This window comes from Volvox carteri (assembly GCF_000143455.1).
Source record: "Volvox carteri f. nagariensis unplaced genomic scaffold VOLCAscaffold_25, whole genome shotgun sequence".
NCBI classification, from domain to species: Eukaryota; Viridiplantae; Chlorophyta; class Chlorophyceae; order Chlamydomonadales; family Volvocaceae; genus Volvox; species Volvox carteri.
This window is the reverse complement of record NW_003307568.1, coordinates 1,223,894-1,251,214: the sequence shown is the minus strand read 5'-3', so window position 1 is coordinate 1,251,214 and position 27,321 is coordinate 1,223,894. Positions and strand designations below refer to the sequence as shown.

Below are 27,321 nucleotides of genomic sequence, written 5' to 3'. Positions count from 1 at the left end.
GGTCGCAGTGACTGATGTCACATTGCACAGCGCCGTGCCCACTCGGACCTCCACACTGGGGCCACTGCTGAAACCAGAACCAGTAATGGTAAGGGGCAAGCTCGCCTGGCTGCTGAATGCGAGTCTAGTCGGTGATACGCCTGTGATGCGTGGGGTGGCAGCATCAGAGTACAAAAACCCACAGATGCCGCTTGCATCCGCACAAGCCGATGGCACGCCGTTGACTTGCAAGTTGATGGTCCCAGGTTGCGAAACAGCCAGGCGCAGAAACTCCGTCGGGATGGGCGCGTAGAAGGCGTCAGTGGTGCCATTCCACACAGTCGTGATGCTACCCGTGGGGTTCACACCCTGGAGGTCGCTTGCATCCGCAATGCGCAGCTCCGGCTGATCTCCAGGATTATTGATTGGGTCGAAGGTGATGGTGTAAACGTAGCCGCTGGTACCGTCGCCTGAGACATCAACCTGCTTCGGTGGCGCCAGGCCCGGCAGGCTGCCCAGTGCGGCCTTAATTGTTTCGGAGGAGTCTCCAAGGTTGATTTTCACAGATGCGCAGCTGCTGCCAAAGGCCACCTTGAAGGAGCCCTGCAGGCGCGGGCTGGCGCTGCGTGACTCCATTGCTAGTAATGCGCCCGGGGGTGTCGTACTTGAAGGCCCGACCACCAGTGCCGGTACGTTGTCCAACCACGAGTAGGTGAAGGTGATGTTCCAGATGCGTGCAAAATAGGCACCTTCACGTGTATCGGCTACGTTCACCGAATAGTAATAGGAGTTGTAACCAGTCACATTTTGGATTGCAGCAACCATCGCTGTGGAGTTGGAAGTTGCTGACACGTTGTATGTGTTGACGCTGCCGTAAAGCCCCAACAGGAAGTCGCCTGTAGGAACGACCGCAGGGACCGCCTGGGCTCGTGACACAACAACTGCAAAACCAGTACCAACACTCTGTAGTGCCTCAGGAGCAGGAGGAGGATAGATAGATGTGACGTTGATAGCAGTGCTGCTATTAGAAGGGCAGGTGTTGGCCATGGGCGGCGGCGGCGGGGGAAGGAGGACCAATCTCGCTGCAGTCACATCGAAGCTTCCCATGGATCCATCCAAAGCAGCCATCTGCAGCGTCAGCGTGCCATAAGCGCGGGTCTTGCGGATGCCAAACAAGGTGTCGTTCTTGGTGAAGTTTCCACCGAGGGAGGCTTCCACCAGGTCATCCATTGCACCGGTGGTGGCACCCAAGGGAAGGACAATATCCCAGCCGCCGTTGATCTGCACATACAGTCCGATCTGCGGGTCATCCAGGGCAGTGTCATTCAGGGCGCTGATGGTGATGTTGAAGGCAGTCATGGCGGCGCCAGCACCATACAGATATTTGATGGCAACTGAGCGAGGAAAAAAGGTCGCAGAGATAGAGATCTTTTGTATCTCTGATAGGGAGTTCAGCCGCGGCTCTGGGACTGGCATGCGCACGGCCAGCTGCGGGGCACCGACAGAGGGGCCGTTGCAGTGGTTCATCTCCAGAAGTATACTCTGGCCTGCGCTCAGGGTGACCTCCGGTGACCGCTGCGATGCGTATTGGAAGAAGTTGTCAATATACGTCCAGGACTGAAGGTTGATGAGTGTGGTCGATACCAATGCGCCATTGGACTGCAAGGGGCAACCCACAGGAGCAACAACGGTACACACGGGATGAGAAGACGAAACAGTAATAGGCCTCCGCAGAAGGCGGACCACACAAAATAAAGGGCGTAAAGAAACGTTCGGGCAGATCATTCGAACTACTGGCGGTAGCACCATAGAACTTAGGTTGAAAAAGGGCAGGAGAGCTTTAAGGCAGGCCTTTCGGCAGTCTTGAGCCTGAAGCTGACGAAGGAACGCTTAGTCTTGCGGAGGATGGATACGCCACTGTGATTTGTGTACCGCCGTACAGCCGTCATGATCACGCACAAGAACATGGCTGCTAACAAGCAGCGTATTAGGGTCCTCTTCCATGTGCCGTATGTGGGGCGTGTGCTCTTCAATGACATACCTGTTTCCATGTCCCATTCAGTTGGGCATAGTCATCTGCGGACATGTAGAAACTGCGAGATGGGGGAAAGGCGGGCGTGATTGAGGACGGACATGTTTCCCGTTCCCGTGCCCGTTCGCGATGCTTTCATGCAACCCCATGCAGGCCCTTGCAGTAGAACACATAAGTATCCTACAATTCATGGCGGGGCATACACCCGTCGGTAAGGTTTTTTTTTAATCGTCTATAGACAGGGTCATCGTATTATAGATAGGACCAAGAAATAAATCGTGTATAGATCATGGTACAGATTGGTCTATAGATCGTGCCATGGTAATAGATAGGCCTGGAATAGATGGTCTATAGGCACTCCTCAAATTTACAGACGCCATGCACCGCTCTGCTCGGCGGCATGCACGACAGATTAAGCAGTACAACGAAGCTACGAAGCTCAAGTACTCTTACCTGTAGTTCCCGGCGCGGGGAGCTGTAAAAAACGCTTTGCTGCGGCTGCAGTAGTACGGCGTGGAATATTCGTTTCCTTCCCAGGAACCCGTCAGCACGGCACGGTAAGAGCCATTCAAAGCCTGCACCTTGATGGTGTTGTTCAGCTGCCAAAGATTTCCATATGACAGCCGCGAGCCATTATAAAACTCGTACTCGATGCCACGCATTGCAGGGTACAACCCGCCAATAGGGGATGCCGTGGCCGCAGGCTTAGGGCCGGTCACACAGAAGAGCGTGTCGTAAGTGCTGTTCACGATGTCACAAGGCACACCGGCAATAGAGATGGCAATCGTATCATTCAAGTCCAGCATCAAGTCGGGAAACCCACGTCCGGTGACTTTGACCAAGGTGCCACCCGCATTCGATCCGGTCGCGGGCGACACACCTGTAACCTCTGGGTATAGCTGAAACTGGTAGGGCACGCTGTCGACATCGTACAGGAACGACGAAGGGAGGGCAGTCGGTGCACCACCACGCATGCTGGCCTCAAAGTGGATGGTCGCATTCAACTTGGCTGCCGTGCCGAGGGCGGGCTGCGGGCATTCATGTGAACCCAAGGGTGTGACTTTGGACTTTGAACTGGGTCAGTGCCGGGAACATATTGTGCTCTCTCACCTGAAGTCTCCATCCCGAAGTTTCAAAACCCCCATGAAGTATGGCCCGCCTGCTTTATGGGCGTCCCCGCACAACGACCACCCATTGACTCCCCACGTGTTCACCTGATTTGAGTTGGGTCAACATCTGGATGGTATTGTGCAAGACCATATCCGCCCCCTCACCCCAGATTTCCATGCCCCCGTATGCGTACGCTAGTTGCACTCCACAAGAAGTAATTAATGACCACCGATTGACTCCCCATGTGTCACCTGAGTGTTGTTGCTGTCCTGCGCTGGCATAGTGCACCCGATACGGTACAGGTAGCCGCCAAGCCGCTGATTGGTGGTCATGATGATGGGCGAGTCTTGGTCGGCTGGGTCCTGCCTGCAGAGGTAGTCGCCGAAAAGAATGCTGCCGACGCAGCTCGTATCGCCCCAGTTTGACTCAATGCAGTCGCGATACGCCATGTACCAGGTCCTGTCACCGTATATGAACACGTCTGCTCCCGGCGGCCCCGCACGCGGCAAGACAGCCTTGAGAGCTGGGGGCACAAGTCAGCACATCGCATTATTGGTAGGGTCCAAGGCGCCAGGTGGGCACGAGTAAGAGGAAAAGACAGCCATAGGTAATTGTTGCGGTGGATGCGGTGTAAGGCAACGCTCCTAAGCAAGCACAGAGCCCACGTGCGCAAATTCGTAAACCAAACCGCACAAAATGCAAGAGTGACTGTGTCAAGAGTGCAGCTTACTTGGCGTAATATCGTTTGTATACGTGAATCCTCCATACATGGCGGGTTCATAGTCGCCGACTGAAACATAAACCAGGTAAGTACCGGCTGAGCCCGGGCTGGTTTCGCAGGTCAACTGGAAGAATGTGCGGAAAAACATTGAGGTTGAGGCAAGTTTTGTTCTTGCTTTTGGGATCGTAGTTGAAAGGTTGACATGCGAGTACTTACCACTTCGCTGCTCGAGTAGTGGGAGATTAAATTGCAGGGATACGGACCTACATAAACAGAGCTGCTAGTGGTGTACATGTCCCCAAAATTATTGCCATAGATTACCAGCCTGTGGAAGGAGAACAGGCACTGTCAGGTAAGCCGCATCTTGGGCATGTAGTCAACTCGAAGGCCAGGCCCACCTGGTGCCTCCGGCAAGACTGCCTACTGAAGGGTCAACACGGTTGATAACTGGCTGGCCTACAGCCCTGTAGAGCAACCCAGCAAGGAAGGCTAACAATGTTAAGCGAAGGGCCAACATGGTCAAAATTCTTGGTACATTTCCTGGCCGAAGTTGAGAGAAACTAAGAAAACAAAACCGGGTTGTAAATTGTTTTGCTCAAGCCATGGCACGGAAATGCACGTTATGCATCTGAATGAAACTTTGTACGGCTAGCGTGCGGCCTTCATGTGCCCTTCATTACTAACATGAAACGCATCCCAAAGGAATGAGCGCCTGGAGAACATACAACCTCTGACATCTGGTTCCTATTCGATGTCTACTTCCTTATGAAACGCTGTGCAGACGGGCGGCTTCACATCATGCCGCAATTAGCTAGAATCCACAGAGGGTTCATTTGTGCAGTAGTGAAGGAGAACTGCAAAATGCACAAAAGGATGAAGCCGTTTTTTATGAAGTGCGCGTGCATCCCCAGCAGATGCAGGCTACATACTTGAAAGCCACTTATAGTTTTATACTGTCGATCTTGGTTATGGAAAGTACCATTTAATTGATGTGAAGACAACTGAAAAGTCTAGTGCTGAAGGTAAAGAGGAACCAGCGCAACTAGTGGATGTTGTTTGGTCAGATGCTTAGAGGCTCCGCCAGATCCGCATAGCTACGCTGTTTAGCGGACTTACGCTGTTATGGGGTCTAAGAGTAACGCGTTGACGTAGGTAGTCAGATTGTTTACGTTTGATCGTTGCGGCCATGTGCCAGGAGAGCCTTTTTATTTGCATGGGAGATTAGGAGCCGTCGATCAGCCTTCTAGCAGCCTTGTCGTACGTGGTAGCTACAATGCCCAGCCGCGACAAGCAGTCAAGCCATTGGCCTTGCGGAGTGGTCGAAACGATCGTGGACAGTAGCAATGACAGTCCTGATGGCTCCTGGGGCCTGAGCCACCAGCCGTGTCCAGCCTATGCAGCCTATGACTGTCATCGTACCCCGCCCTCACGGTCATAACAGAACCACGTTCGACACGTGCAGATGCCGTAAGTATCTGTTTCATAGCCTCAGCCCCTGTCCATCCATTGCCTCCATAAACTATCCATGAAGACAGGCCCAAATCAGTTGGCGAGCAGCAGTCGGTCCTGCCAGTGCTGCCCAACCAAAACAACTATTCCGCAACCAGCTGTGACGCAATTTAAGGCAAGCACTCCAAGGCGTATATTTGGTGCTCTCATTCCCGAAACCCGTTGTGTTAAACGCAGACATGCAAGAGGAGGCAGCACCTACCGACCTCGACAAGGGTCCATTGACAGTTTTGCATGCGTTTTGTCAGCTTTGAGGGCCTCACATCGCTTTGCAGCGTGTCAACTATTTATGCGTGCTTATTGCTAATACCTGCTTGCGTTGTCATGCAAGGGGCCCCAAACCGCAGACCTTAGCACGGCCCCTCCACCACTTAAAGCACACATGCGAATGAGTTTGGATATCTTGTAAAAGATGTGCCAGAAATATACGATCTGGACATCTAAGTTCTGCCACAGCTACGGCAGCCGAGGCCTATAATGGATGTGCCGTGATTGTTTTTGTTTCCTTAGACGAATTAAGCACGGCATCATACGTCCGCATAGCCAAAGTAAGGTTGCATTCCAAGCGTACATCATCTGTGATGAAAACCCAAGAGCAGATACAGCAACCTCGCTATATCCCGGACATGAAAACCATAAAAGAAAAGGGTCGGACTAATTATCTGAAGCAAACTATCTCGCCTATCCCGCCATGGCCATTAAATACGTACTTCCTATGCTAATTGTTACTATCTTGGCTGCCCTATCCGTCGCTATTGAAGTTGCCACAGAGCAACCCTTTCAATCACAGCGAATGGCGGTGGCATATTGCATCCTGTACAGCACATGGTCCCTCCTTTTCCCGGCCAACTATCCATAGCTTTCGGCTAACGGCAAGTAAGGGATCTCCACCAATAGCTTGCATGCCCGCTGCATCGTGCTAGACATCAGCATCCGAATCCACCACGGATTCTTGAAGGCACACATATGTAGTGCTCCTTAGGAAACACGGGCAAGAAAACCCTGCGCCTGCCCGTGCACGCAGGCAGCACATCCCGCGGCACAGTGTATACGTACCGGACGTGGGTTTCCGAACCCTCGCGACTGAATTTCGCGACACCAGTACCCCGAGTGCTCTCCAGTTCTCGCATAACACCATTTCCTATTCCTGTGCCCTACATACAGCTCCGGCTCTCAGCTTTGCTCTCCGCCCTGCCAGCGCATGCTATCGCTCCGCAACCCCGCCGGGGTGCGGGCAGCATGGGGGCTGCCCTGCTGCTGATCCTCCTGCATTACTGCGGCCGCAACACTGTCCAAGCCTTGGTTGCTCCCTGCAGCCACAATCATCGCGGCTACCTCACTGCGCAGTAGTGATGGCGATGCTGAAAACTCCATCATACCACCCGGCAGCATCATAGTCGGCTGACGCGGGGACGATGTACGGCGGTATACCTCCTGCGGTGGTGAGATTGGGAAGCCGGGCGACAGGTCCGCTGTGCTGCCTCCGACGCCCTGGACTGGGGCCTGGTCCTCTGGTGCAGCAGCGTGGGGGACACCTCCGCTGGGAGGGCGCGAGCCGGTTGCTGCGCGAGACTTGGGGCGCCATGACTCCTGGGTCTCCAGTGCACGCACGACCGGGGTCTCCATGCCGGCAACCACCTGTGTATCCGCTTCAAATGGCATAGCCTGCTCTGCCGCTATAGTTACGCCCGATGGCTCAACATCCGATACCAATAATGTAAATCCGGGACGGGCGCTGCCCGGCCGGGCTGCGTTGGTTCGGGAACTGTCCAACGGTGAAGTCTCGGGGAGGCCGCTGCCGGGGTGGGCCCCACTAGCGGGTCGAACGGCTGTGATGCTTTGCGACAAACGGCCCATGACCACCGGCGGAGCCATGTCGCTCTCCCATTTGTGAGGCGCTGAGTTTCGCGTCAGGCTGTCAAGGCGCTGCAGCTCCGCCGGCGTCTTAGTCACCGATTCGCCCATAGAAGAGCGACGGTCAGGCTTCCCATCTCCGGCCGTGTTTGCAGTCTTCGGCGATCCTAGTTGTGGGAACGTCGGCAGCACCACGGGTGAGCTGGTGTGGGGCTGTTTGTTTGCCGAAACCAATGGCCGAATGACCTCCGGCTCTGATGGCGCTACATATCCTGCAGCGAGAGAGCATGTCGCTGAACCAGCAGACGGTAATGGTGCATTTAATGCTGAAATGTGTGCCACTGCCCGCGCCGACATGGGGCGCTCGGCGTCCAGTTCCGCCGAGACTGTGGGCCGCCGCTCGCGCTCCGAGACGGCGCCTGGACCGGTGGAATGGCCTGCTGTAAAAGCCTCACGTACGCCGCTCTGGCTGCCGCCGCCCTGGCTTGAGTTGCGGCGTGGGGGCAACTCAGGGAGCGCGGCACTTTCCGGTTGTGCACCTGTACTGCGCGCCGGAGATACGGGCCGCAGGCGCTTGGCCTTGCGGCGTTGCGCCGCAATAATGGCAAACATCACGGCACCTGCAATTAGGCAGGCACCGAAGACGCCGCCGAGAACAGCTCCAGCGATCATCCCAGCTTTGTCGTCGCCATTATTCGAACCCGCGCCCGCGCCACTGCCACCAGTGCTGCCAGTGTTACTGCCTGTATTACTACCTGTGCTTCCTGCATTGCCACTATTTTCGACGGGAATTACTTCACCCTGGCTCGGCGATGAAGGCGGCGGGGAACTAGGAGTAGAAGACGGTATTGTTGTGTTCGGAAACATTTGCTCTAGCGTTTCAAGACTCGGTATGTACGCCGTCGGCGCTCCCAGCACAACCCCTTCCAAACCGGGGGTGCCTTGAGCGACTGAATTTACCACCGATGTGTACGTGTCAAACAGCGCCCACAGTTGCCGCAACACGAGCAGGGTGCTCCATGTTAAATTCTGCGGTGCATTGTCACCCATGGAGGCCAGATTTATCTTGTCCTCGTCAGTCAGGACTACAGGTGGCTCGGCGGGCGGCAGCACTGTCGGAAGTGGGTCACCCGCGTCGAGGGCATCGGCAATAGTGAGCTCAGAAACATCCTGCACCGCAGGCGCTATAGCAATGGTAGCGGTGACCGTGCCCGGCACCACCTTCACAATATAGATACGGTCCATCGAAATGTTCATGGCGTAGGCAAGGTTCTTCAGGAACAACTCCTTGATATCATAAAACTGGTCCACCGTGAGCGCGAACGATTGGGAGATCTGCAAGGGAGAGGGGTTCAGAGGTGGGATTGAATCACGTGGATGAGGAAATGGGAAGTGCTTTAACCGTATGCCTAAGTGGTAGCAAGGAGGAATTCAGCACTTCCATGACTTCAACTGAGATGCATGTCATGCTGACAAAGCCTGGACTCTATCCAAGGAGAAGGATCTTCTTCCCTTCCTAATGCCAGCCATCTCGGTCCGCTGGTAAAGAGTTGTACGCACCTGCACCGCATTCTCTGTCCGGATTTCCAGATGCTTGCCGCCCGTCATCTTTACATGCATGAGCGTGTTAAACTGGTCCCAGTAGTACGCGCCGTGGCCCTTCCCGTCGCCAATCGTGGGCGCTGATGCCTCGGGCGGGATGCGACCCGTAACGTTAGACACGCCACCCGGCAGGACCACAAAGCGACGGTTCATAGTGTAAAGGTAATTGATTACCACGACAATTTCCTTGTCCGGATCAGCGTACGGGAGCCATAGACGGAAGATTTGCGAAGGCGTGCCTGTGAAGTTAATGTACACTGTCTGGCCGCTGGGTACGTAAGTAGCAAAGGTCGACAGACGTTTCTGGCACTTGTATGTAAAGCAGCAGCCGTGATCCATCTGCACCGTCACCAGGTCGATTGATCCAGACACGTTGAAGAATACAGGGCCAAAGTTGCGATCCTCGCTGTCTTTGTCACGGCTCTCGAGCACAAAATACTGTGGATCACCCCAAATTCCGTCAGCCGGTATGGGCTTAGGCTTCATGGGAGCATCCAATAAGAACGAGGATGAGCCCTGGACGCAGCCGTACGACCTGAGTATGGGATCATATGTGCATGGCCCCGGTACAACGGGCGTGCCCTGCTCCATGGGGAAAACACGCGGGCCGTCTTGGAAGTAGCCGGACACGCTGCCCACATCTCCCAAAAGCGAACCATCCAGGTCGCGCCAATGAACGTGGTTGGGACCGGCGCAGGTGAGCATAATCACACTACCATCCTCGCGCGTGTAGTTCGCCTCACCGCAGAGCTCGCCACGCCAACCGGGATCAGGTCCGGTGTGATAGAACATGCCCTGGCTGGGCCTGAAAGTACCGGACAGACAACGGCAGTGAAAATTTCTCAGATTGTATATCTTTATTGAACTGGGACAATTAGAAACGAGATGCTGCGTCCACATTGAACAGCATTGCAAACCGATAACTACGCGTATTCACGTTATCTTAAAACGTTATCACGTTACCTAAAATCTTAACGTTTCCCCACGCAAAACGTGTCGTGCATTTGGCGTCCGGGCCACGTACCCTTTGGTCACATTCACGACATTCATGTTGGAAAAGAAGTGTGGATAGAACGTCTCCGGGGCCTTGGGCTGGTTGGCCAGGGCATACGTCCCCGTCTGCGCGCCACCACATCCCCCGGGGCCCAGGAAGTCCGCCAGTGTGACACCTGTGATGTTGAACATGCCCTGCAGTTCACAACCCATAAATACAGTTGCGTTTGTGATTAGCGGCTGGAGCAGTTGCTATTTACCGGGTATTTCGGGGAGGAATAGAAGCACCAGAGCAGTTCAATACGGCAACTTTGAGGATGAGCGTCACTTGGTGAGCTTCACTAGGTGGACAGATGGCAGAAACAAACGAATTCTAGAGCTTTTGTACGAACTTACATGCACAATGGCGTAGCTCTTCGCCTTATCCCACGGCTTCTTCTCAGGCCCATCGTAGAAATTAATCGCAAATTGTGACGCCTGCAGGCCCACCGCTGGCGAGAAGGGCTCATACTGGTTGAACGACTGGATGGACATCTTAGGGTGGCAGCCGGGATCCGACAATGTGGTGCAGACGGAGCAGACGTCGTCGCTCGACTGACCCGCAATAAGGCCACCATACCACCACATGGCGCCATTATCGGTCAGGCCACCCTTATACATCAGGTGGATCCCTGCGTGCTTGTTGTCCAGGACGTTGACGTCTTCCAGTACAACATTCGTGGTGATGCCGCGCGTCGAGATGATGCCAAAGTCTGTGCAGCATCACATGGGTGGTGTGGGATGCGATGAAGGTTATGTGAACTCACAAATAGGGCCAAAACAAGGGTGGGACTCCTTTCCGGCGACACGGCCTTCCTGAAGGCCGCCACGGCCAAGATCCTTAAGACAGGAAAAACAGGTGCCGATTTGCTGAAAACCGCCATCAGGTTATTGTGTGATTTTGACGATCTGAATCGCGGGCGATTACACAGGAGAAACTTTACCGAAGTATTCCAGCAAAATGGTGTAATTATGTATGTGAGTGTGTGCATTACACCCCAAGGTGCATTACATAAAAAGAGCAGCAGCGCCCAATAGCTAAACAAATCGGGACGAGTTCGAAGTACCGCCTGCTGATACCCAAGCCAAAGGCTGGCAACCACCAGTCATTAGGTGCGACTGAACTTTACCAGAACGATGCAACACTGCATGCACACCTCGGAGTTGCGAACTCACCCCAATTCATGTACGTGGTGAAGTTGCGCAAAACCGTGCAACCCTCGCGGCTCGAGTCGCTGCTGGCTTGCAGCCATAGGCCCGCCAGGCAACCGTGAGCGGTGTTGTTGCGGAACACCCCAGTCGTGAAATTGGCGCCGCACGGGATGCCGAAGTACGTGTAGCCATAGCGCTCCGCCCCGGCGGCCACGTTGTCCGTTACCCAGTTCGAAGCGTTCGAAATGAAGAAGGACGATGGCATGGCGATGTCAAACACGCTCTTGCCCGACATGTCCTTGATCGTGCCGATTACCAAGTTCCCGCGGATGATATTTTGCCTGTTTCCGTGGGGTTTGATTACATATGCAATGGTTCATTTACTCGGTTCGGTCTGGGTCTCTAGTTCGTGCGGTGCTAGCTTCACGGCACACAGCGCGTGGTCGTGGGCATACAGAAAGCGTAAACTTGCAACTAAGCCCATGCCCATACCCTGTTAGTATCACCAACGTCATCCCCGTCGGGGGCAATACGGAAGGAACGAGACCTTCAGTCCGAAGTGGTGACCCGGCGCACACCCCCTTGCGCAGCGAGTGACGTATGAGTCGGAAGCGCCGTTGCGGAACGGCCCAATAGGCAGGCAGCGGACGCCGGCTCATTGGCAGGCGCCCAAACAACCTGCCCGTAGTTTCCGGAGCGCCATAAAAAAGGCAACAAACACACTTACGTGGTGTAAACCTCCACGCTATGAATGTCGAGGGCTTCATACATGACGTTGTTGGTGATACTGACAGGGTCTGCTTGCTCTGGTTCGCCACCGATACGCACGTTGGACTGCATGCCCCAAACCAATGCACTGTTCTTCAGGAAGCTGGGGTTCGGGACCGTAACCTGTGATGTTGTGTTGGTGATGTTGTCTTTGTTAAATAACTTTACGGAAGCCATCCGGTCATAGAAGATGCACGAACGGTTTGAGAGGCCGCCTTGGCCACAGTACTCCATGGCGATGTTGTCAAAGCGGCCTGTGGAGTTGCCCGAAACCACTACGCGTGCACCGAACATTTCTCCATTGTACGAGTGGGTACTCTCGCCATCATCCGCAGTAATGAGGACGTTGGAAGAGACCAGGCCAACCTCCGCGCGCATATCCACGGTGGGGCCGCCGGGATAAGCTTTGACCCGCGCCCCATGGGGGTGGGCCAGCGGCGAGTCCAGCAGCAGCTGGGAGCCGTTCTTGAGGACGCTGGCAATTGTGCGGATCTCACTCTGCTTCCAGCTGAATGAGGTGGAGCTGATCAGGATCTTATCACCGACACTCCAGCCGTGATTGGGGTCCGACATGGTGATGGTGATGTCCCCGGGTGAGGCACGGCTGCCGAGACGGAGCCAGCGCTTTGCCACCTATAGATTATGATTCGCAAAGAGTTATGATTCGCAAAGGGTTTTAGAAAATTAAGGGTGAGGCACACGGATACGGACAGGATTGAGACATGTCACGTTGCAACTGATGCGCCACCCCCACCCACATCGTCACAACTTCTGTGTTGTATGCACCACGATAGGTCAAACCAGCAAGGCCGCGATTGGCTTGGAGAGGGAACCCCAACACGGCACATCACAATGTACCCATCCACTAAGCGAGTTCTCTGCACATACCTGTCGGCCGTACAGGTTGATTGTGCCTCCTGAAAGAGCTGCCAGCACCTTGGAGCCCAAGTTAAGGTTATTATCAATGCCATAGTCGGGTGTGTCGCGAGCACCCTTCAGCCGAATAGTGGCCTTGGCGGGGTGCGGCTCCGTGGCGCTGCCAGCGCTCAGCACACCCTGGCCCATGACAATAATATAGGTAGCGGTCAGGTTGATGTCCCGCGTGGTGTCAAAGCGTAAGTTGCCCTGAACGGTCAGCGCCAGCAGCGGCGGTGGTGACTCGTCAATGACCAGGTCCCAGCCGTACGGAATGGTCACATTGTCGCCAGCTACTGGTTTGCGGAAGTTGTTCACGGCGCTCGTGTTCCAGGTGCTCGTGTTAGACCAGTACAATGTGCCGTCGCGGACGTCCACGACGACCTCTGGCAAATCGGTGCACCCCGTGTCGGGGCACGTATAGGACTGGACGTAAAGACCACCGTCAATACGGCCATTAAGAAAAATAGTAAATTTGGTGTCGTTATAGGTGCGATTGCTCCACCACCAAGAATTCTGGTTGAAGGTCTTGTTGTAAAAGGAGTCACCATGAGTTGTGTTGGGCAGAGCAAGAGGAACCGCAGTGCGGTTGCTCAGGGCGTTGTTGACAGTGAAGTGGTCCTTGACCTGGATATACTTGCTGCTATAATACACAAAGTCCGAGCCATTCATAAGGTCCATCTTGTGCAGCCTGGAAAAGAGGAATTACGCAGACATCTGATAATGGAAGGAGGGCAATGGTGGTGGGCGTGTGGGCTCCAGTCTTGGATCCCTCGCCTTAGCAGTCTGCCCTACATATTTTTGGTAACAATTACCCGAGGCTACAAAACACAGCAAACGAACCCGCATTTCCCTTGCACGTCCTCTGACCCCTTTCCTTACTGGTAGATGCCGAGAAGTTAACTTACTGGTAATATTCGGGGTCCAAGCGGTATAACACCATGTCCCAGGTAAGCCAATAATTACGGTTGGTGGCGGTGGTGAACTGGTAGCCGTCCTCATTGTAACCCGAGAAATGCACGACCGAGGTGCGGTTGGTGGCCAGCGACACTACGTTCAGGTTCTTATACTTAAGCGCCTGAAGGGCAAAGGCAAAAAGGGACGATAAATATGGCGTCAAACACGGAACAGGCGATGGAAATACGTGGCCGAGTGGCAGTGAAACCCCAGGCATGCGTATGAAGATTGCGGCCCATTTAGCGATATATCGTCGCTGACGGTTGACAGCTGGGCCAACGCAAAGTGGAGAACCTGGAACACAAACGCACCCCATAAGGTGCTTAGGTCCCTTTTCCTCCCAGCCGCAACCCTGCCTCAAAGAATCGAGCTGTAGGTCTGTCAAGCTTTGCTTGCCCTCCAATTCACACCGATTTACAAAAGCCCATGACACGTCTGGGACCCACCTCTGGGCCGTGGTTATGAAGCATAACGCGGCGGAATGTCAAAGCGGGGCTGCAATATGCTCCGTTGTTGCTCGTAAACATGTCCCGCACATAGACACACTCCTTGGGGTCAAACAAATCGTTCTCAACGGCAGAGTGCCAGGTGGCGCCGGGACCCAGCGTCCAATTACCAAACGGGTCGGGCAACAGTGAATCAGGCAGCGATTTGGCGTTAAGCATGGTTCCATCCGTGTCAAGGAAAATGCCTTGGTGGCCCCAGCTCCATAACGATAGCACTGGCTTGGTGCCATCGCTCTGTATGAAGGTTGTATTAGCGGTGAAGGTGGTAGCACCACCCTGGTAGGTTTTGCATTTGCCACACGCCTCCAACACCGAAAAGCCAGGTTTGTCGGCGGTGAAATCCACGTACGTCATGTTAATCATACTCATAAGAGCAGAATGCTTGGAATCGCCCTGCACGGGACTCTGCGAGATGATGGCCGTAATACGGCGGCTGGATGGCCACTGGCCTGCTGTGCCTTGCATGCCCGTGCTGGTTTGCGCGTAAATGGTGCAGTTTTGAAAGCCTGCCATCTCGGCGAGCTTAACGTCGTAGCGATTGCGGTCGTCCACCACCCATGAAATCTCCATGGAGGCGCCGTTGTCCTTGCCGCTAATTGAATGCTGCTTGGGGCCGCCGCCGTTATCGCCCAGTACCATGTTGACGAACTGGACAAGGCCCACCTTCAAGCATGAGAACAGCGCGGACAAGGGCACGGGAGCAGGTTTCAAGCCACCGGAATCTGAAGAAACATCAAGTCAGCATGGCTTGGTAAGGTGGCATTGTGGAAGTGGACGGATGCCTCCGGCTGTGGCGGCCCCATAGAGGCACCGTTACGCAAAGCAAAAGGCTTTGCAATCAGCAACACAGACCCGTGCCATCGTGAACCGTGCTGTGGAGGCTTCCGACGGCGGCGCCTTAGAAGCACAAGTTAATCCGACCACGTTGCTTCTATGTTACAACCCCCATGCGTGGCGGCAGCAGGCATCCCCGCGTCAAAGGTTCGGGCGGCAGAAGGAAAGATAAAGCCGAAGCCCCAACCCCTCCGCCTTGCTAACCTGCCCAGCCACGACGCCTTTGACACCATTTTTGTAGGCCACAAGCCCATTAAATACCGCGGGAACCTGCTGGAAAATGCCGCTAAAGCCCGTGCAGGGTACGTTACGCGGGTAGAACTCTGGGTGGATACGCAGTCCATAAAACTGGTTCGAGTGGGCGGTGTTGTTGGTGAACTCCAATAGAGGCGTGAACTTGGGGCAGATGGTCGTAGTTGCAGAAGGGCCGTCGGGGTAGTCCTACGGGCACCGGGCAAGTTCAAGAAGCGGGCGGGCGGGGATGGTTTTCTGGACACGTTTGTTGACATGAATTGACCGGCGCCAAGGTACTTCACCAAACCAAACGCAGCAGCAGCCAACAGCAACTGGAACATCTCCCAGACGCAGAAAGACAGCAGCAAGATGGAAACGATGTGCAGCAGCAACCATCTTGTATTCCCTAAAATCTCGCATGCGGGCTGCCAGGTCTCAATTACCGCAGATTGAATATATTGCATTCTGCCGTTTCCTCCCACAAAACACTCGACCCCGAAAGCGCCAACCCACCAGCATGCGATACCAGAAGCCGTAGCCATGGGAGCCGACGGCCACATTGTTACGCACGGTGTTGTTGGGATTAGTGATCCAAAAGGCGCCTGGTGTCGTGTCCGTGTTAAGTAGCGCATCCGACACTCTAACGTAAATAGCCAAGGTGCCTTCAATCAGGTTGCTCGACTCGATACCGTCCTACAGTGGGGCCAGAAGTTCCGCGGGCATTGGGAAAACGGTCCCATCAAGCGCTGTGCGAGCACTGCAATCGACGAAATTCCCTGACTATGCGCACACTAGTGCATGGGCCTCCAGTTATAACATGTGTCGCATGTTATGAGCGATCAGAGTATTCCCAACCACAGCTTTTATAAGCTCGATACGTTCGGGTTCTGATATATGTGCATTTATAGTCTTAGTAACATGGGTTAAGCACTCTGGGCATAGACCTGTAGTACTTGAGACTATAACCGCAGTTTATCAAGATACTTCCTTCTGGAATAAAAGCGAACTTAATCACATAAAATACGAGAAATAACTCTCTGATAACCATGAATTCCTCTAATTTGTCAAGCCATATGTTAAAACTAATAAAAACGATCAAGCTAATGTGGAAGCGATATGTGGAGCTGCAAGCAGGCCCAACATGAGGTTTGTTCCGATTAAGAGTGTATCTTAAACATTGTCATTTAAACCCGCAGCTCACCTCCAGGAAGAACGTGTGCCCCATGGTATGGTACGCCGTGACGTTCTGGATGATGGCGCGGTGCGTGCCGTGCACGGTGATAGCACGGTTGTATGTGTGGTGGATAGCGCAGCCACGAACCCATGTCTGCCATGCCATGTCTCCCATGAGGTGCCAGTGCATGGAGTAGCGTCCCAGGCGGAAAGCCTGGCCGGACTGCGTGATCTCAATGTTGTCAAAACGCACCACGCCCTTAGGTAGGTAGGACGGCGTATTCACCATCACTTGCACACCGTACTGATACTTGGCACTAGTGTAATCCCCCTGCAACACGATGTTGCGTGTGAGCACCGCCACCTCAGCGCGCATGTCCAGAGGCCTTGCAACATCTTCCTGGCTATGAATTTCGCCAATGTGTGTATACTTCAGCGGCACATCCAAGGAAATGACGGTGCAGCTGGGAACAGTCGTGTTATCCAGGGCTGTGATGGTTGACTCGTCCACCTCATAAGGCAAGAAGCTGCTGCTGGCGATGACGATGCGGTCGCCAACCTGAAGGGAAGTGGTAACAGCCAGACGCGACGAGAATGCAAACACGTGGAAACACGACGGCGCTAGATGACTGCTCAGCAAAGCGCCGTATCCATAAGGTTTTCACATCGTCAGTTACTCCTGAGAGTCAAGAGCAAAGGAAAGACGCCAACTTCAAGGCCATAGGCAACAGGGAACCATCCGTGCAGAATCCCTTACCCAACCGACATCACCAAGCTCAGGTTCAAGCTAACAATGCCGGTGCCCCAAGCCTGGCGTATTTCATCAATTATCCCTCGACTTGCCGTACCTGCCAATTTATGGCTCCGTTGACGACAATGCTGGTATCTCCTGGGTTTGCCGTCTGGCTCAGCTTGGTGTAATGCGGGATCTTGGGCTGTCCATACCATGACACGATGCCGGTCCGGACACCCAGCGCTTTGGCGCCATACTGCGGCAGATCCAGGCTATTAGGCATGCCATGCATGGTGATGTTGGCGCGGCCGGGGTAGGGCTTCTCTGCGCTACCAATGGTGAAATTGCCCCCCTTAACAATGATGTAGTGAGCCTGCAGGTTAATGTAGTCCTTGGTATCATCAAAAACTAGGTTGCCTTCCAAGACAATCACATAAAGTTTCGGCGGGCTGATATCCAGGAGGACCGTCACGCCAGCTGGAATTACGACCGAGTCCTCGTAGCCGGGCAGGGGTCCACCACCCCACGTGCTGTTGCGGCTCCACACGTCGATGTACTGGTACTGAGCCGAGCTGCGTGCATAGCCACGGCCCTGCTGCAGCACCGTCACCGGCAGCGGAACTCGAAGGATGCTGTTGGGCGGCTTACCGGTAGTGCAGGTGATGGCGGTGCTGTTGACGACCACAACCGACTGGCAAGCGACATCGCCAATGCTGACAGTGGTGCTCACGCCGGTACGGAAGTCTGCGCCCGTAATAGTGACGGGTGTGCCACCTTCAGTGGAGCCGCGCGCCGGGACAATGCCGCTCACTGTCGACTCTAGGGCTGGGTCAAAAGTGAAAGTGAAGCTCGACAGGGTGGTCTCGTTGGTGCCGGCAGTGGGCGTAATTGACAACGGCCACGTCACTGGGCTCACTGGCTTGGTGTCCAGGGGACCGGTAACGCAGGTCAGCGATGTAGTGGCGCTGCTGATAACCTTGCATGTGCTGTTGCCAAAGCGCACCGATACAAGCGTGGTGTTGGTATCGAACCCCTTGCCGGTAATGACCACGGTAATACCACCAGCACTCCCGCCAGTAGTTGCAGACATAGCAGTGATGGTCAGGGGTACAGTGTAAGCAGGCAAAAGACCGCAGCCAAAAGGCTGGATGCACAGCCATAGCGTATACGTCGCGGCCGGCATGTAAGCAGGCATGGTGCAGGAAATCGCCTCGCGATAGGTGGTGCTGGTGATGTTGAAATCCGTGACAACTGGGTTGCGGCAGGGAAGCACCGTCGGCCCGACCTCAAACTCAACCGTGGCATTGCTGGCGCCGTTCTTGGCAGCCGGTGCCGTGATAATGTTGTTTAGCGTGCCAACTCCCGATAAGTACCAGGTCAGCGACAGGGTTGCACCAGCGTCGGGTGGTGCAGATAACGGCGTCACGCCAGACAGGGCGGGCGTGCGGCCACCACAAAAGTAGAGGAGCTCAGCGCCCGCAGTCGCAGCGTATGTGCCGTTGCTCGTGTAATACACCCGCGGCTTATACCGCAAGTTGACTCCGCTGATACTGTTGTTACCGGCAAAGGCTTCAGGATTAGGCACCTTGAAGCGTGTCAGCCCAAATGATGCAGTGAAGCCGTCGCTTGCCAGCGGCACAAGATTCAGGCGTGACGAGTTGACAGCCTGGCACGGTGGCGAGTTCGAAAAGCCTGAGCCACAAAAGACGGTTTCCCAAGCAGCCGTCATGTTGACTTGAAGTGTCGTATCGACCAAGTCCTTCACAAACCCATACCCGGTGATGTTGAAGGTGCCGCCACCAAACAGGGAGAAATAGCACTTGGAGTTGGGGTTGTTGAAGGTGTAATTAAGAACCCTGACCGTATAGGTCACGATTGGCAAGTCCGTCGCAGCTGTCGCTGTGGGGCGTGTAAGACCCAGGCCCTCAACCATAATGCTAACAGGCCACTGCCCAGCCGGCAAGGCGGGCGCCGTGCAGTTGATATTGGTTGTGTTGGTGCCGTTGACCGTCACCGGTGCGACACCAACAATGCTGCACAGCCGGTTGGCCAGAGTGACGCTGATCTGGGACGCGGCGGGTAGGCTTGGGTCCGTCAGGAAATTGCCAAAGATGCTCAAGGTTGTGTTGGTGCTGTTAAAGGTGGGCTGCATGATGCCACTGTACGTGATCCCGCTCAATATCGACAGTGACGGCGTTCGGTACGTAGAGTAAATGTAGCCGCAAGTCCCATAAGGCACCGTAACCTGCGGAGGTTCCCACGACAGTGCTGGCTGGCCTGGAAGCTGCAGAATCTTGGTTGAAGTGGGGCACCACTTGTCCGAGGACACTCCACTGACCGTTAGCTCCACCGGCAAAGCTTCGCCAGGTGGCACAGGCGTGACCTTCTGCCATTCCACAGTAGACAGTGGTCCCATTGTGCCATCAGCCCGGGTGAGCATCACTCGTAACTTCACTGTTGCCCAGCCCGAGTACTCGACGAACGTGGTGACAATCTTGTGCACCCCGGCCGCCAAGGACACGTTAAGGTTATTCCAGCAAGAGCCGATCAGCTGCTCGTCCACGTACAGGCGGGACTCGTCGTCTGAATCCAATCGGAACGTCACATTCTCCGTTTGGGCTATCTGTGGCAGCGAAAGGGAATGAAAATGCGACGCTCAGGACAAATAAAAAGGCTACGCTATGCACAAAGTACCATTTGGTCCTAAGAACTGCCTTAAGGACAATCGTGCAAGTCTGGAGACCTTGCTACTCAGAAAATATTTGGATGCCGAGCATGAGATATACCTGAGATTCGCAGCAGTGCCGCTATGCTCAAGAGACGTGACTAGTCCGCACTACCACGTGGTAGTGCACAGGATACATACACAAAGCATTACTTTGGTTCAGGGCGGACAGCATGTCTCTTATAAAAAAGGGTTTCATTTACCACAAACCTGATAGTAAAAAGTGAAGCGGGCCGCGAAGTAGTCCGACTGAATGGTGCCTGGGACCGGGGAGCTGCCATTCCACGCGAGATCCAACCCCTTCTCCAGGCGTGCGACGACTGTGGGAGGTAGACCGATCACATGTTAGCAAGTACATCAGCTCCCGAGTCTTCCATGCATAGAACAGCGGAAATGAGCAGAACTGCTGGCAACGCCACGCCAGGCCACTTATTTTCCGCCTTGGAAAAAAGAAGGCTTCGCTATGCAAGTGATCAGAGCGAAGAGGAGAGCAAAACACTCGCATAGGGACTGACACATCCACTACTCACGAGGATCTGTAAAGCTGATGATGTCCGGCATTGAGTTTGTGTTGTAGCCTAGGTTCCAGTACTCGGCATACACGTAACCATTTATGCCCGGCGCCTGACATGTGAGGTGCGTGCGGTTCTCCTTGGATAAAATTGGGCACGTCAAGCCTGCGATTGTGACCTGATTGTCGCCGGCGCTCTCCGCCAGGCCTGCACCACCAACCGTAATGCCCAACTGCAGCCCCCCCGTTAGAGACCCGACGTCGTTCTCCAAGCCCGCGATGACCGCATGGTACGTGAATATACCGATTTTATACGGGTCCACGGACATCTCGCCATTGGCCTTCAGCAATAAAACCTTGTAAACACCGGGGAGCAGGTCGGGCACGAGACACGTCACGCCACTGTACCCAGCAGACACTCTGCTTCCCAGTCCTTTGACGACATTGTCCTGAAGGAATTGCACATTTATAACATCATCCATGTACGTTCCACCTAAATTGACGCTGTGACCGTAGTAACCGCGGCTGGGTGAGATAGCCTGGACGTAAGGCGTGAGGTCGGTCGCATACCTGGAGGGCGCATTGCGGACATTTACCACATACAAATTCAAGCCGCAGTGGCAATACCCTTGTGGCACTAGCAAGAGATGAAGCACAGCCCCCCGTTCTTGTCATGGATCAGGCCATGCGCAAGATGCAGACCAGAGTTACTACCTCTAACTCATAACCCACCTGGGACAGCAAAAAATTGCCGGGTGACAAGCAATGAACGTAACCCAACGCACCACCAACGTACCCAAAGCTGCATAGTGAGGCGTCGCTTGCCGCGCAGTTAGCACGTGGTGTCTCGGGTAGTGACCAGCAGTAGCCCCTCAGGATTGTTGTGTTATAGCCAGGGTCGCAAATCACAACCGACACGAGCCTCGGCTGCGTGGCGACAGGCATGACTTTGGTAGCCCTCGGGTCATCCGCATCGGCGTTAGCAGCCATGCTGGGGAGGGTTCTGCATGTGAGTGTCGTAGTTGTAACCGACTCCGTCACACACTCGATGATCCCGTTGAGGAAAGTGCTGGACACGGGTACTGCCATGAATACAGCGTTGGCCGCAACTAGTGGACTGAAACCCGAACCTGTGATGGTTACGAGGGTGCCGCCACCAATGCTTCCCAGATTGGGTGAGACGCTGGTGATGAAGAGCTCGAAAAGGATGGTATCGGTCGACAATAGCTGCAAGCCCGAGGAGAGAACAGCAAGGGTGTGGTAGCGGCCACTGCGCAAGGCCGGGCTTGTGCAGGTCAAGGTGCCTGAGCTGCCTGCTGTGACGTCAGTGCATGCCACGCGGGCCTTGTAAGCTGCCGACGCCTCGGTATAGTTAAGCAAGGAGGAGATGAAAGGCACCATGAACACCGACGTCACCTGGCTGGCAGTTGTTCCCGTTAGAGACAATGTAATCACGCCCCCACAGCCAGGCATGTGAGCAGGAGAGAGGCCGCTGATGGATGAAGCAGATTGGGAAATCTGGACTTGGACGCTCGGCGGTATATCCCAGTCAATCATGGAACTATCTTCATACACTTCCGCAGTGACACTAGCAGATGCCACGTCAGCGTTGCCGTTGCCGTGATAGGCCACCGTGAGGAAATGTGCGCCGCAGGCGACGACACCGCATGACACGTTGGCAATACTGAACTTATTGTTCGCGCAATCAACGTAGTCGAAACCCTTGCCTGTGAAGTTCAGCACCGATATGCCCGCGGAGGACAGTACGGCCGGCGAGGGTGCAGAGCCCGTCACGTAGAGCGTCTCCAGTGTGACATTTGGAGCGCCGTCCGCGAACCCCAGGCCAGCCACGTTCACTGAAACAAGCCGGACGCCAGCAGGCGCCGTGTCTGGGACGTTGCAGGTGATCTGGGTCGCAGTGACTGATGTCACATTGCACAGCGCCGTGCCCACTCGGACCTCCACACTGGGGCCACTGCTGAAACCAGAACCAGTAATGGTAAGGGGCAAGCTCGCCTGGCTGCTGAATGCGAGTCTAGTTGGTGATACGCCTGTGATGCGTGGGGTGGCAGCATCAGAGTACAAAAACCCACAGATGCCGCTTGCATCCGCACAAGCCGATGGCACGCCGTTGACTTGCAAGTTGATGGTCCCGGGTTGCGAAACAGCCAGGCGCAGAAACTCCGTCGGGATGGGCGCGTAGAAGGCGTCAGTGGAACCATTCTCATCCGTAACCACGCTGGCGTTGGTACCAATGCCACTGAGGCCGGAAATGTCTGTCACCTTAAGCATTGGTTGGTCGCCGGGGTTGCCGATAGGGTCAAAGTAGACGGTATACGTGTAGCCATAGGCTGGTCCGCCGGAGACCACGACACTCTGCGGCGCCGCCATGCCAGGTAGGCTGGCTAACTTGAGGCGTATCGCCTCTGACACATCCGTCACATCGATCTCCACGGAACCACAATTCTCACCGAAGGCTACCCAAAAGGTGCCGGTTACAGGCGGGTTGGCGATGTGCACTTCCATGCCCATTTCCACGCCATCAGGGGTGCGATCATTGGTTTCCACCACAAGGTCCGGCACATTGTTGAAGGCGCTGATAGCAAACGTCACATTCCATACGCGCGCCAGGAAGGCGCCCTCACGTCGCACGCTGTTAATCGCCACGATATTGTCTAACGACGTCAGGTTGCGGATGGCGGACCACATGATGGTGGTATTTGTGTCATACGACAGAACTACAGCGTCCGCGTGGTTAGCAAGGCGGAGCTGAAAAAAGCCGCCAGGGATCACTGCCGTAACGGGCCGCGACTGCTCGAGGATAACTACCATACCGCCGGTAGAAATGTTCACGTCCGTGGTAGCGGCCAGAAGATGGCGTGTCGGGGCGGTTTGGTTGTTTGCTGCACCACCGCACGACACGGAGGTGTAGGGTGCAGGCGCGGGCATCACCACGAGCCGCGCTAGAGTGACCGTGAAGCCCAGTGTGCTAGCACGTCCTGCATCAATGCCGATTTGCACCGTGAGCAGCCCCGGAGTGCGGGCCTTGTAAACGCCAAAGCTGGTGCCATTGCTGCCCAGGCTGTACTTGCCGCCGAACGCTACCTCAATCAGAGCGGTCATATCCAGACCAGTCGCCAGCAGTGGCAGCACTACAGTCCGGGCCCCGACCGTGCAATTGAACGTGAGCTCCAAGCCAAGGGAAGCGCTGTCAAGCTTCGAGTTATCGGTCGATATTACGTTCACCGTAAACGCCATCGTACCAGCGCCAGCACCGTACAGATACTTGATGGCCAACGAGCGCGGAACGAGGACTGAGCTGACAGTAATTGTCTGACGCTCCACCATGGAATTCGCCTGGGGCTTAGGCACCTCCATGCGCACAGCGACTTGCAGCGCGCCGCTTCCCCATACATTGCAATGCGCTGTCTCCAACAAAATAGGCTGGTCGGCCATAAGGGCCAGTGGCAGCGCCTTCTGGGTTGACCGCATAGCATAGTTGTCGAGGTACGTGTACGACGTGAGCTCGATTAGCGTCTTGGTCACAACAACTCCAGTTTGCTGTGAATTGGGTCAAGGTTGGTCAACAACGGATGCGGTTTCCCTTTCAGAGAGGATATGTATTTAAAAAGTAAAAAACATGATACAAAATTGTGCAAGAAGCAAGGGCAAGTTGGAACCGCAACTGGGCAGTAACATGCGGCAATGGCGCTGACACGTGTGAAACATAGAAGCTCTTCATTATGCGGACTGAAATCTGATGGCCGTGTAACCGGGGAACTGTGGACACATAACCTACCGGATTTGCTGCACCCAACGCCAGTGGCTGAGCCCCATCAGGCCCGTTCATGTGTGCCACAAACCTTGCTGCCAAACCCAACTGAAATAAAATGACATTCACAGCAAACAAGGTCCCATTGCCCCACGGAAACAACCCCCCAATACTCAATACCAAGATCGCGTAAACAACCCAAGTCCTAATCGCGTGCTAGCTGTTCACGACCGAAGGCACAATTGAGGCAGTGATGTCCCCAAAACCGCGTCCAAATTCCATTCCACCATATGGCTGGTAACCCTGACCACCCCATTCCCGCCTTCGTGTGCAATGCAACCCTCGCTTACGTTGACAAAAGTCCCGTTCAGCTGGCCATAATCGTCAGCTGACAGGTAGAATCTGCAAAAAGGAGCCGCGGGTGAGGGACGGGGACAAGGGAAGGGCGAGCAGACGGCAACAGTACCGTTTGACCTCCAAAAGTGCACATGGGCGCAAGGGATTCAGGTTACAATGCCAAAAAGGGAATAAGCTTCCCGAAGCACGAAAAATGCCACTACACCACAAGCTGAACCGGATGGCCCCGTGCACAGATCGCTGGCTCCAACCTGGCCACCCGTCATAAGCGCCGGGACGCCACCCGACCCGCATTCCCGGAGGCGCCAGGGTTGCTGTTGCGGGTTGCCAGGGTTGCACCTGGCTCATAAAACCATTTCCTAACCATGCCCGCTATCTCACGTGTAGGTTGATGTGCGTGGAGCGACGAAAAATGCCTTGAGGCGGGTGCAGTGATTTGATGTCTCATAATGGATGCTTTCCATTGCGCCTTTGAGGATAGTCCGGTAAGAGCCGCTGCCAGACGTGTTGTTCAGCAAGATGGTCTTATTCAGCCTCCACAGATCTCCATAGCTAATGGTCTGCGTCATGTTGTAGAACTCGTATTCCACGCCGCGCATGCCGGGATACAGGCCATTGGCGGGGATCGAGGCCAGCGAAGTATAGGCGGGCTTTGGACCAGTGACACAGAAAATCGTATCGTACGTGCTGTTCACCACGGAACACGGGACGCCCGAGATGGAGACGTTGGCGGTGTCGCCAAGACCCAAGCCAAGGTCAGGAAACCCACGGCCGCTGATGCGCAGCAGCGTGCCACCCGCGTTGGAGCCCACTGCAGGAGACAAGCCTGTCACCTCGGGGTACAGCTGGAACTGGTATGGCGTCCCGTCCGTCGTGTAGTGGTAGGAGTACCGGAGCGGGCGTGGCATGCCTCCGCGCATGCTTGCCTCAAAGTGGATTGAGATGTTCAAGTTGTTGGCAGTGCCGATTGCAGGCTGTGGGACGGCCAAGTTCAGGGGGCCCCGCCCAGTTACTGTCGAGTGCACCCGCGTATATGTTTTATTTGTAAAGCGACTATGCAGAGACAGCCATGAATCGTGCGCACCTGGTTGTTATTTGCGTCCGGTGTCGGTAAAGTGCATCCGAGAATGTACAGGTTTGAACCGTAACGCTGGGTGCCATACTTAAAGGTAATTCCTGTGTCGTTCGTTGAAGGGTCCTGGCGACAGAGGTAGTCACCAAAGGTGATGCTCCCCACGCAGTCTATATCGCCCCACGTCTTTGCTGGGCAGTCAGAGTACTGCAACCGCCACGTCGTGTCGCCGTAAAGATTTACGGCCGTGCCAGGGGGTCCAGCGTAAGGATAAGCCGACTTGAAAGCTGCAAGCGAGCGAGGTTGGTAAAGGTTGGAATCCGATGGACACACGTCGGCGATAGTGCATTTTTATTCATGCGCAATGCGCACAGCGTCACTGTCTCGATGGTTTCTAAAAGCAGTTCCACACCGTTGCTAAGATTAAAAAAGGCATTTCAATGTCAGACTCGCACATCATATCTAACGTGTACCGGTACTGTACAACGGCTACGAAATCGTCAGGAGCCACCTACTTGGCGAGTAGCTTTCTGTATATGTAAATCCGTAGAAGCTCGCAGGGTCTCCTCCGCCTACGGAGACCATGACGAAGTATATGCCGGCTACGCCCGAACTTGTTTCGCAGGTCAGCTGAAGGGCAAGATACCGAACACCAAGCAATCTCATCGGTTAACTCAGCACACGCCTATATAACATAGTTACAACTTACGGCCTTCGATGCTTACCACTTCACTGCTGGACAAGTGCATAATTACGCTACAAGGGTAAGGACCCACGAAAACAACGGCCATGTCGGAATACATGTCCCCGAAATCACTGCCATAAATAGAAAGCCTGCAAGGCCAAACAATTGCGCGCGGTTAATTGATGGCCTCAATCATGTAACCGGCTTATGATTTATTCGCCTTGTGCCGCCAGCAATGCTCCCATAAGATGGATTAATTGAGTTGATAACCGGGTAGGACAATGAAACCGAAAGGAAGGCCAAGGTGACGGCCCAAAGGATTGCCGGAAACGCTGTCATGGTTGCGGATCACTTAACAGGCAGGTTGTTTCATCGTAGTCACTTAACAGAATGGAAGTCGCTAGTTAAATGATATAGTGTCTAATTTGTTTATTATCGGGTTGAGAAATAGTCCTTACAGTTTTGTCCTTGGATTAAGTTATGTAAAACTGCTTTAACTAACTCGCGTAAGGGTTGACAATCTGGCTTATACGACATGTGCGGCCTTCCTCTCAGCGTCACGTTGAGTAATATAACAATAAACGAAGCGACCTGTTGAATTGCTGCTCCCAAAAGCGTTTACGGTACAGGCAGGACAAATACCGAGATTGTACATGTTGCGTCAGTAAACATTTCGCAACGGGATCTCAACGTATGTGTTGGATGGGTTTTTTAAAATTGATGCGATTACCAGGGAGCGATGCATTACCAGATTACAGATACGCTGGTCAGGGATGCTCAGCCTTCTCGAGTACCGGCTTGTGCTGGTAATGCAGAGCCTTGCAGAGTAACCCAAGCAATTCATTACCGATGAATGACAGTACGGACTTCATGCACGCATATAGCCCTGCACGTGCATTATGGTGTAGGTTTCCCTCCGAAGTTACACCGGCAGCCGTCACGGCACCCTTCCTGTAAAGCCCACAAAGCGAACGGAGCCTACGTCTCCGTCTTCTTTAGGGGAAGACGGGGAACACTTCGGTGCCAAGAAGCCTGTTCGCAAGGATTTCTGCTATGTTAACTTTACCATACCTTTATCATGGACCTGC

At 54.4% G+C, this 27,321-nt stretch overlaps 2 protein-coding genes across 2 annotated transcripts in view; both read right to left on the bottom strand.

Moving 5' to 3' along the window:
* VOLCADRAFT_92353 (uncharacterized protein) overlaps positions 1 to 4,359 on the bottom strand; it is a gene marked incomplete at both ends in the record, with an annotated part of 14,045 nt that extends 9,686 nt beyond the window's left edge. Inside the window, 7 exons of the mRNA XM_002951679.1 lie at positions 49 to 1,638; positions 2,021 to 2,072; positions 2,465 to 3,039; positions 3,373 to 3,644; positions 3,852 to 3,966; positions 4,059 to 4,167; positions 4,241 to 4,359. Of these exons, the coding sequence (XP_002951725.1) occupies positions 49 to 1,638; positions 2,021 to 2,072; positions 2,465 to 3,039; positions 3,373 to 3,644; positions 3,852 to 3,966; positions 4,059 to 4,167; positions 4,241 to 4,359 (2,832 nt within the window). The remainder of the gene's footprint in view (positions 1 to 48; positions 1,639 to 2,020; positions 2,073 to 2,464; positions 3,040 to 3,372; positions 3,645 to 3,851; positions 3,967 to 4,058; positions 4,168 to 4,240) is intronic.
* Positions 4,360 to 6,524: 2,165 nt separating this feature from the next.
* VOLCADRAFT_92352 (uncharacterized protein) lies at positions 6,525 to 26,297 on the bottom strand (the record flags this gene model as incomplete). Its single annotated transcript, XM_002951678.1, has 20 exons — positions 6,525 to 8,540; positions 8,766 to 9,612; positions 9,832 to 9,995; positions 10,197 to 10,552; positions 11,016 to 11,332; positions 11,719 to 12,392; positions 12,648 to 13,365; positions 13,583 to 13,752; positions 14,078 to 14,800; positions 15,176 to 15,412; positions 15,719 to 15,898; positions 16,407 to 16,937; positions 17,227 to 19,734; positions 20,047 to 20,156; positions 20,367 to 20,886; positions 21,080 to 23,908; positions 24,470 to 24,521; positions 24,858 to 25,450; positions 25,561 to 25,835; positions 26,258 to 26,297. 20 exons carry the CDS (start codon positions 26,295 to 26,297, stop codon positions 6,525 to 6,527), a joined length of 13,860 nt encoding a protein of 4,619 aa, XP_002951724.1.
* Between the last annotated feature and the right edge of the window lie 1,024 nt (positions 26,298 to 27,321).